Raw genomic sequence first — 10,968 nt, 5'->3', positions numbered from 1 at the left:
TCTCTGCACACCTGCACACAAACAGACAGACATATATTCCAGTCATAATCGTCTGGTTTCTGGGCCCAGAATTGGCAAATCGAAACAGCTCTTGTGTAACAGACATTCCAAGGATTTCAAGTGCCAGGCTGAAGTTCCTATACATGCTTTTCAATCATTTCATGTGTTCATTATAGAAAATTTTCAAACATCCCAGGGACCTGATCAGTAAACATACACTGATACAGTACATTATCAGAAGCCTTGAGATGGTTCATCATAGATATTTCAGTCATTGTACTGGTTGATGTGTGTGTTTTTTGATGGACATTTAAACTGTAAATGGTTTAAACACATTGATATACATATGCTGTTAAATTTATAAGATGTTTTAAGTAGGTAAGTAGTAAGGCATGGTATTAACAGCCGTGTGTGTGTGTGTGTGTGTGTGTGTGTGTGTGTAAGGATGGGTGTATTTCAGTTGTGGTAGTGTAATATGTGCCTGTATTGATGTGCCTGTATTGATATATATAGATAGATAGATAGATAGATACTCCCTGTGGCGATGCCCGGGGTCTTCCAGTATAAATAGCATCCCTGCCTTCTGGAAATTCTGTGCTAGAAATGTCCTCTTTTCTGTCACTCTCTTTGTTTCTGCCTTTTTTCTGCCTTCACTGTTGTCTCCTTTTTCTGCCTTCCCAGTCCATTCCCCTTTCTTTTTTCAAGCAAGCCGTGACACTTTTTTCTCATTTCCGGGTACTATCTTTGCTTTTTGCTCTGGCGATTAGGTAGTGAGATGTAAACACTGGGATGGGCACTAGCTGCCCATTCTGCTGTGTTATCTGCCTATATGGCCTTTTTATGTATTTTTTGTTTGGCTTTGAAGTATTGTTTTTTTTCTTTTTCACGATTTTTTGTAACCTGGGGATGATAAATTAAGCGGAATGGCTGGCGTCCTCAGCATGGCCTAGTCTTATTTGCCATAAGGAGCTAAATGGTTGGGATACTGTGTCCTGAACTGTATTTTGTGGGTTTGTATTAGTGTTTTTTTCGTAGATGTGACAGTTTTGAGTTGACGCTGTTGAGCATTTGTATGGTTTGACAGTCCTGGTATGGCCCTGTGCGGTCGGCTGGACTATAGCCAGAATAAGAATGAGATAGATAGATTGATAGAATAGATGTGTGTGTGTGTGTGTGTGTGTGTGTGTGTGTGTGTGTGTGTGTGTGTGTGTTTAAAACTGTACAGAATAGTACCACACTAGGGGTGTCTCCAAGACATGTTCACTACCCTTGTTGACATGCTATGGCCGGAGGTTTGGGGTTCTTGGTTAGTTGGGGCTGAGACTTCATTCAAGGTGTGCTAGGCTGTGAGAATTATCTGGTTGACTGACTGAAAGAACACTGCCTTGATTTCATGTTCTTGGTTTTTAAAATGTTTGTTCTTCTTTTTTCCCAGGGAAAGGGTTTACCTAAAATACAACAAAAACAAGATTGTCCCGTACAATCATGAAAACAAAAGCAAGTTTGAGGTGAGTCTTTCTGCTTTTTACCTGTATCTATAATATATGCAGATTTTGAAGAAGCTGTTACTTTTTTTTTAATATTGAAAAAGCTGTTGCTGTCTTTTTATTTTTTTTTTCATCTCTGAAAGAATGTCAGAGACTGATGAAGCTGGTGTAATATAGGTAGATCTGGAGGAAATATTCGCCCCATAGCCTGTCTCTTGAGGTGTTTTGAGCTGTTTCTTACTTTAAAAAAGGTATCCAAAAAAAAATCTCTTTGCCCTCATCTCTCTCCTTTATCTCTTACTTGTAAAAAAAGAAAAGAAAAAAAGGGAAAGAAAATTGAAATGCTTTTCTTTATGTTGACATAATCTATAAATGAATATTGTATTGATAGAATCAGGGTAATTTTGAGAGTTCAGTGCCAATGTTCTTTCATCATTCAACTGCAGTGTGTTTGTCATCAGCCACAGTTTTGCACCAGTGAAACACAACTGCATGTTTTGAAGATCAGAACTGAAGTCTTTAGCTGGAGAAGAACTATACAACTGACTGTCATCAGTGAATTCATACCACATGTTCCCCCATTGATGGTCGTGCAGTTTGTTTCTTCATTTCTTGTCTGGTGTGAAACATATTGGTGACATGTTCCACTGGTGCTTGTACAGTCTGTTCCTTGTCTGGTGTGAAACATATTGGTGACATGTTCCACTGGTGCTTGTATGGTTTGTTCTCTGTCTGGTGTGAAACATATTGGTGACATGTTCCACTGGTGCTTGTATGGTCTGTTCCTTGTCTGGTGTTAAACATTACGGTGACATGTCCACTGGTGCTTGTATGGTCTGTTCTCTGTCTGGTGTGAAACATATTGATGACATGTTCCACTGGTGCTTGTATGGTCTGTTCCTTGTCTGGTGTTAAACATTACGGTGACATGTTCCACTGGTGCTTGTATGGTTTGTTCTCTGTCTGGTGTGAAACATATTGATGACATGTTCCACTGGTGCTTGTATGGTTTGTTCCTTGTCTGGTGTGAAACATATTGGTGACATGTTCCACTGGTGCTTGTATGGTTTGTTCCCTGGCTGGTGTGAAACATATTGGTGACATGTCCCACTGGTGCTTGTATGGTTTGTTCCTTGTCTGGTGTGAAACATATTGGTGACATGTTCCACTGGTGCTTGTATGGTTTGTTCCTTGTCTGGTGTGAAACATATTGGTGACATGTTCCACTGGTGCTTGTATGGTTTGTTCTCTGTCTGGTGTGAAACATATTGGTGACATGTTCCACTGGTGCTTGTATGGTTTGTTCCTTGTCTGGTGTGAAACATTACGGTGACATGTTCCACTGGTGCTTGTATGGTTTGTTCTGTCTGGTGTGAAACATTATGGTGACATGTTCCACTGGTGCTTGTATGGTCTGTTCCTTGTCTGGTGTGAAACATATTGGTGACATGTTCCACTGGTGCTTGTATGGTCTGTTCCTTGTCTGGTGTGAAACATATTGGTGACATGTTCCACTGGTGCTTGTATGGTCTGTTCCTTGTCTGGTGTGAAACATTACGGTGACATGTTCCACTGGTGCTTGTATGGTTTGTTCCTTGTCTGGTGTGAAACATATTGGTGACATGTTCCACTGGTGCTTGTATGGTTTGTTCTCTGTCTGGTGTGAAACATTACGGTGACATGTTCCACTGGTGCTTGTATGGTCTGTTACCTGTCTGGTGTGAATCATATTGGTGACGTGTTCCCACTGATGGTCACAAGTGCAGTTTGTTTCTGGTCTGACAGGCTGAAGGAAAGAACCTGGAGTGTGTGGAGATGAGGAAAAAGTTCCAGGCTGCCTTGAACAAGATGGTGGACTACCTGACAAAGCGAGCCCTAGGCCTGAAGGCAGCATGCAAGGTGTTCCTCAATGAGCCAGTGAGCAGTGAAGGTACAGGTGTCTTGGCTTTCACCTCAACATGCTACAAGATATGAGGTTGTGTTCAATTGTATTCTGTTGTCTTACGTTTTCTGTCACAACAGATTTCCCCTTGTATTCTGTTGTCTTACATTTTTTGTCACAACAGATTTCCCCATGTAAAATTTGGACTTCTCCTGAGGGAGAGCATGTTGTCACTCTGCAGTGCCACCCATAATTAAAGAAAAAATATTGTCTTTGAGTGTTTGTGGGGTTTTTTTGGGTTTTTTACTGTCAAAGTGGATTTTTCAACAGAATGTTGCCAGTGACAACCTCATTGCTGCTGTGGGTTCTTTCATGTGCTGTAAGTGCATGCTACTCACGAAACCTTGGTTCATTGTCTCATCCGAAAGACTAGCACCCAGATACCACTGCAAGGTGGATGTGCATGATTGTGTGTAGATTGATTTTAGATGTTACTGTCAGGGTCTCTCTTTTTTTTATCTTTAATCTCAGTGAATGTATGTGTTTGTGTGTGTGTGTGTGCAAGAGTGTGCTTATAGGAATTTATGATTTATAACTTCTTTTTTTAATTTTTTTTTTTAAAGAAAACTTAGATATGGTAAGAAACAGGAATTAATTGGTGTATAGTGGTTCAAACCATTTTCATTTCTGTAGCTTGCTGTGATAAACATTTGTGCTTAAGGTGATGAATATAGAGGAAACAGTAAGACATTTTATTATTGAACTGTTGATAAGTATCACATAGATTCACAGTATTCATATATTGAAATGAACTTTGCTCTTTGACCTCAGACGAGAGCAGCACAAAAGCAGAGGCCCCACCTCCATCTCAGCCTCTTCCCCAGAAGCCAGCAGACACCCATTCCTATCCAACGAAAAGAAAGAGGAAGAGAGAGGAAAGAGATGGAGAGAAGGAAAAGGATTCCTGCACTGAAGACTTTTCTTTGAAGAACAAGTCGACTTACCGTAGGAAAGCCATGACTCCGGCAGAAAGGTAATGACACTTCCCCAATCTTCTCTCCCACACGCCACTGCTCCATTTTGTTGTTATGTGATTTTAGGTCAAGAAGAGTGTTTTCTATATTTTAATGTGATGTATGATAGTTGTGTCAGACTATGACTGTCAAAACAACAGAGAAGTCGACTGCTGTCCTGACAGTCTCCGCTGGAATTTGATCATAGTGGAGAGTACCATGACCAAGTTACTTCCCCTCTCTGTCAGCCAGGAGAGCTTTAGACAGTCTGTCTTAGGATGCCCCCAGAGGCCAAGTAGCCTCCAAGGCTGCAGCACTAAGAGCCAGTGTAATCTTGTCTCCTAGTGTGAGAGTCATAGTCTTTCACAAAAGACCAAACTGTAAATGAGTTCTCATTATAATTGAGAAACCATTGATCATACAGCTCTCACTTTGCAGTTGGCCCAACTGTAAGCTTATGTTAATCTCTGATATGAGTCACTAGGGACAGTGTGTACTGCATTCTATCATGCATAACACTGTATTATGTTCAGTCACAACAGATTTCTCTTCACAAAATTTGGGCTGCTCTCCCTGGGCAGAATGTGTTGCCAACATCTGGCACCACCTTTTTTGTTTTCATGTTGGCAAGTGTATCTCTTTGTGTTTCACGATCAGAGGGGATTTGTCTACAGAGTTTAGGCAAGGACAGCTCTTGCTGCTGTGTTTTTTTTTGGGGGGGCAGTAAGTGCATGCTGCGCACTGGTCCTTTACTGTCTCATCCATGAGACTAATAGAATAGAATAGAATAGAATATGTCTTTATTACCAAGTGTACCGGGGTCACAAGGAATATTGGGGGGGGATAGTACATAACAAGATACGAACATGAATCGAAAATCATACACAAACACAGATACAGTAGAAATTAGGATACATACAAGTGCATATCAATAGAAAAACTTGCATACTCACACATGCACACACTGCACACACTGCACACACACACACACACACACATGAACACACACACAAACACACACACACAACACACACACACACACACACACACAAACACTCTCTCTCTCACACACACACACACACACACACACACACACGCACGCACGCACGCACACACGTACACACACGTTTGAACAGAAGCTGCATGTTACATATGGATGGGGCTGATGACTAGATCTTCAGGTAGATGGCTGTTGATGTTGAGACCATCACTCAAAGTCTATTGGAAGGGCGAGTGAAAATCTCAGTCCATGTAGGACTTGAGCCCTTAAACACTTGCTTCCAGGTTGAGTGCATTACCGCAAGGCCATCGCTCCCCTGTAAGAGATATCTTTTTTAAAGAAGCTTTGTGACAATGCATTGCATTATACTTTGGAAAACAGTTTTTACTCAACCTCAGCTCACCCCTTTTCTCTGTAATTATAGGAAAATTACAGGACACTTTGTTCTCCTTTTCTTCTGCCCATAGTGTGCTTCGTTGCACTCCTCTTCAGTTTGCTGAGTATTCATGTCGTTGGTTTTTTTGTCAAGTTGATCAAAATTTTAATGAATAGTTTCAGTTTTTGAAGTTGGATGATTCAATTTTGTTTTTGGTTTTTTTATGGGTGTTATTGCATTTTCTGTTGATTTGTGTGTGTGTGTGTGTGTGTGTGTGTGTGTGTGTGTGTGCCTATTGCAGGCATAATTTTTTTCTAACTGGCTTTTTTTCTTTGTGCATTTTATAATGATAATAAATAATAATGATAATGTTGATAGTAATATTAATATGAAGAAGAGAAGAAACAGTCTGATTTTTTATGAATCCTTTTCATGTAAAACCCTACTCAGTTGTGCTGCACAGTGTAAAAACTGTGTAAAACATGAATTTAAACACCAAGACGACAACTTACATGCATAACCCTGCACAAACAGCCAAACACTCAAACAGTAATGTATGTTCATACACACAAAAGCATGACACTGAACACTCACCACACATACCATAGAGCACAATACCATGATGATGTATGTCTGGTACCATGATACACCAACACCAGTTACTACTTGTTGCTATCACACATACAGCACAATACCATGATGATGTATGTCTGTACCATGATACACCAACACCAGGTACCACTTGTTGCTATCACACATACAGCACAATACCATGATGATATATATCTGTACCATGATACACCAACACCAGGTACTACTTGTTGCTATCACACATACAGCACAATACCATGATGATGTATGTCTGTACCATGATACATCAACACCAGGTACCACTTGTTGCTATCACACATATCAAACAGCACAATACCATGATGATGTATGTCTGTACCATGATACACCAACACCAGGTACCACTTGTTGCTATCACACATATAGCACAATACCTTGATGATGTATGTCTGTACCATGATACACCAACACCAGGTACCACTTGTTGCTATCACACATATAGCACAATACCTTGATGATGTATATCTGTACCATGATACACCAACACCAGGTACCACTTGTTGCCACTTTGTTGTTGTGACCTGCTTCTTTCAGGAGAGCCATGAGGAAAGACAAGAATCAACCTCTTGTGGATTTCATTTGCTCAACAGAAATGAAGGTGATCACTGTCACTGTCACTTGTTTCCAGTTTTGGAATTTCTTTACATGTTCTGTACGATGGCATGTTGTGTGATAAAACAGGAAATGAGTGCATAAATATAATGCAGATGTTGCAGGAAAGTTGCATATGCTGATTCAGAATTGAAAGACTTTCTTAGACAGAAACACATACCACACACACACATGCACAGAGACAGACTTACAGAGATTGACATACGTATTCACCTACTCCCCCCCCCACACACTCACACACATGCACATGATATATGTATGTATGTACGAGTAAGGCAAGTTATTTTGATAATAAACCATCCATTTCATTTCTTAGTGATCTACACCTTTCAGGCATCACCAATGTTTTTGACTGTTGTTGCATGAGTAAGGCTTGTAATTTTGATAATAAACTGTCCATTTCATTTCTTAGTGATCAACACATTTAAAGTATCACTGCTGTTTTTGACTGTTGTATGATGATGTTGATAATGTTGTTCATTTCTTTTTTCTGTCCTGACAGAAACATTTAACAAAGATCTATCGAGAACAGACACCAAGCGAGAGACACCAGTTCTACATCCAAGGCAGCTTACGGAAGATTCAGACAAATTCCTCTGGACCGATTGACGATGATGAGCAGGTTAGAACATGTTTTTTTGATTGTGAAGTTATTTCTAAAACTGATGTAGACTCATTTGTCTGTATGTCTGCCTCATGCGGGCCACACACACACATGCATGCCAACAAACACACACACATATATGCACAAACACACTTTTTCTCTCTCTTGCACTCTCACATCATGTATGCCATTCCTGATCCTGCTACATATGTCTTCTCCACCACTTCTTTCAGAGACATCCACACTGGAGAGGATAATGTGCATTAATTAGTCTTCTCAAGTGTATCCAGCCTAATGTCCCTCTCCCCTCCCCTGTCCCTCTCCTCTGTCCCTCTCCCTCTCCCCTGTCCCTCTCCCTCTCCCCTGTCCCTCTCCCCTGTCCCTCTCCCTCTCCCCTGTCCCTCTCCCTCTCCCCTGTCCCTCTCCCTCTCCCCTGTCCCTCTCCTCTGTCCCTCTCCCTCTCCCCTGTCCCTCTCCCCTGTCCCTCTCCTCTGTCCCTCTCCCCTCCCCTGTCCCTCTCCCCTGTCCCTCTCCCCTCCCTGTCCTCTCCCCTGTCCCTCTCCCCTGTCCCTCTCCCTCTCCCCTGTCCCTCTCCTCTGTCCCTCTCCCTCCCCTGTCCCTCTCCCCCTGTCCCTCTCCCTCTCCCCTGTCCCTCTCCTTTGTCCCTCTCCTCTGTCCCTCTCCCTCTCCCCTGTCCCTCTCCCCTCCCCTGTCCCTCTCCCCTGTCCCTCTCCCTCCCCTGTCCCTCTCCCCTGTCCCTCTCCCCTGTCCCTCTCCCCTCCCCTGTCCCTCTCCCCTGTCCCTGTCCCTCTACCCTGTCCCTCTCCTCTCTCCCTCTCCCTCTCCCCTGTCCCTCTCCTCTCTCCCTCTCCCTCTCCCCTGTCCCTCTCCCCCCTCCCCTGTCCCTCTCCCCTGTCCCTCTCCCCTCCCCTGTCCCTCTCCCCTGTCCCTCTCCCCTCCCCTGTCCCTCTCCCCTGTCCCTCTCCCTCTCCCCTGTCCCTCTCCTTTGTCCCTCTCCTCTGTCCCTCTCCCCTCCCCTGTCCCTCTCCCCTGTCCCTCTCCCCTCCCCTGTCCCTCTCCTCTGTCCCTCTCCCTCTCCCCTGTCCCTCTCCTCTGTCCCTCTCCCTTGTCCCTCTCCCTCTCCCCTGTCCCTCTCCCCTCCCCTGTCCCTCTCCCTCTCCCCTGTCCCTCTCCTCTCTCCATCTCCCTCTCCCCTGTCCCTCTCCCCTGTCCTTCTCGCCTGTCCCTCTCCCCTCCCCCTCCCCTGTCCCTCTCCCCTGTCCCTCTCCCCCTCCCCTGTCCCTCTCCCCTCTCCCCTGTCCCTCTCCCCCTCCCCTCTCCCTCTCCCCTCCCCTGTCCTTCTCCCCTCTCCCTCTCCCTCTCCCCTGTCCCTGTCCCTGTCCCTCTCCCCTGTCCCTCTCCCCTGTCCCTCTCCCTCTCCCTTGTCCCTCTCCCCTGTCCCTCTCCCCCTCCCCTGTCCCTCTCCCCTGTCCCTCTCCTCTGTCCCTCTCCCTCTCCCCTGTCCTTCTCCCCTGTCCCTCTCCCCCTCCCCTGTCCCTCTCCCCTCTCCCCTGTCCCTCTCCCCTGTCCCTCTCCCCTCTCCTCTGTCCCTCTCCCCCTCCCCTGTCCCTCTCCCTCTCCTCTCCCCTGTCCCTCTCCTCTGTCCCTCTCCCCCTCCCCTGTCCCTCTCCCTCTCCCCTCTCCCCTGTCCCTCTCCCCTGTCCCTCTACCCTGTCCCTCTCCCCCTCCCCTGTCCCTCTCCCCTCTCCCTCTCCCCTGTCCCTCTCCCCTCTCCCCTGTCCCTCTCCCCTGTCCCTCTCCTCTCCCCTGTCCCTCTCCCCTGTCCCTCTCCCCCTCCCCTGTCCCTGTCCTCTGTCCCTCTCCCCTCCCCTGTCCCTCTCCCCTGTCCCTCTCCCCTCCCCTGTCCCTCTCCCCTGTCCCTCTCCCCTCCCCTGTCCCTCTCCCCTGTCCCTCTCCCCTGTCCCTCTCCCCCTCCCCTGTCCCTCTCCCCTGTCCCTCTCCCCTCCCCTGTCCCTCTCCCCTGTCCCTCTCCCCTCCCCTGTCCCTCTCCTCTCCCCTGTCCCTCTCCCCTGTCCCTCTCCCCTCCCCTGTCCCTCTCCCCTCCCCTGTCCCTCTCCCCTGTCCCTCTCCCCTGTCCCTCTCCCCTCCCCTGTCCCTCTCCCCTGTCCCTCTCCTCTCCCCTGTCCCTCTCCTCTCCCCTGTCCCTCTCCCCTGTCCCTCTCCTCTCCCCTGTCCCTCTCCCTCCCCTGTCCCTTTCACCTATCTCTCTTTCTCAGTTATGTTAATCTTTTACTTTTCCTTGTACAGCTCGACATGATTCTGGACCACATTGGTGACTGGCATCAAGAACTGACCCAGCAAACGTTGCCCAACATGGACTACCTCCTGTGGGTGTGGTTACCAGAGGTGGGGGAACTCATGCATGTCACAAGATATAGTTTACATGTTATTTGGCTCGTTTGTGGAGTTTGGTTTGTAATTCTTCTTTTTTGGGGGGGTTGGGGTGGGGGGACAGGGGAGGAGAGAGGACATGGTTTCTGTCAGTGATAAAGCACAGCAGCAGAGTGTTCCACCTGAACTTGATTTTGGAAGTAAGATGATAGTAGGGGAACTTAAAAGGTTTGTGGTGAGTACACTGGTAATCTTCACTGAATACTTTGATGTCCAGTTTTAAGTTTTACAGTGCTTAACACATTGGTTTAAAATGTGTAGTGTTCATATCTTGTTTTGTGTTTTTGTGTTGTTTTTTTGTTTGTTGTTGTTGTTGTTTTTCTTTTCCAGGTCATTGTATGTGTTAATTTCCTTTCTTTTTTTTTTTTTAAAGGTATAGTATTGACACTTTTGTTTATAATTTTCAGGCCATCGTGTATGCCTTGAAGAAGGTGAGGCACTGTGGAGAGAAGAAGGCCAAGGAGATGTTTGAGAAGGGAATCAAGCTGACGAAAAGTGAACATAGAGAGATACACAATCAGCTCATCAAACGCTGGTGATTGTTTGGCTCCAGTTTGTGTAGAAAGTGTGTCAGAGTTTGTATGCGTGTGTGTGAATATGTGGGTGTGCACATGTGTTTGTGCGTGTGTGCATGTTTGTATGTGTGTGTGTGTGTATAACGGTATATAATATGGTATACCACATTGACAATAAATCAGGCAACATGGGACCATGCTTTTTTTTTTTCTTATTGCATTCTGATGTGTTAGTTATCAATTGAATATTCATGTACATGTTGAGAACAATGATTGTGTCTTCCAACCCAATATTGTTTATTCATTTTGAATGTGCTGCATAGCAGCATACCTGCACTACTACTGGCATCCTGTCTTCAGAAACAATCATCAGTATT

General features: G+C 45.3%; 1 protein-coding gene across 1 annotated transcript in view; it reads left to right on the top strand.

The window, feature by feature from the left end:
- LOC143282557 (uncharacterized) overlaps positions 1-10,615 on the top strand; it is a 17,178-nt gene extending 6,563 nt beyond the window's left edge. Inside the window, exons 6-12 of the mRNA XM_076588244.1 lie at positions 1,436-1,508; positions 3,273-3,417; positions 4,201-4,402; positions 6,923-6,986; positions 7,503-7,622; positions 9,933-10,031; positions 10,484-10,615. Of these exons, the coding sequence (XP_076444359.1) occupies positions 1,436-1,508; positions 3,273-3,417; positions 4,201-4,402; positions 6,923-6,986; positions 7,503-7,622; positions 9,933-10,031; positions 10,484-10,615 (835 nt within the window). The remainder of the gene's footprint in view (positions 1-1,435; positions 1,509-3,272; positions 3,418-4,200; positions 4,403-6,922; positions 6,987-7,502; positions 7,623-9,932; positions 10,032-10,483) is intronic.
- Positions 10,616-10,968: the final 353 nt, after the last annotated feature.

Source organism: Babylonia areolata, chromosome 5, assembly GCF_041734735.1.
Source record: "Babylonia areolata isolate BAREFJ2019XMU chromosome 5, ASM4173473v1, whole genome shotgun sequence".
Classification (NCBI taxonomy): domain Eukaryota; kingdom Metazoa; phylum Mollusca; class Gastropoda; order Neogastropoda; family Buccinidae; genus Babylonia; species Babylonia areolata.
This window is presented reverse-complemented; position numbering and strand designations above follow the sequence as displayed.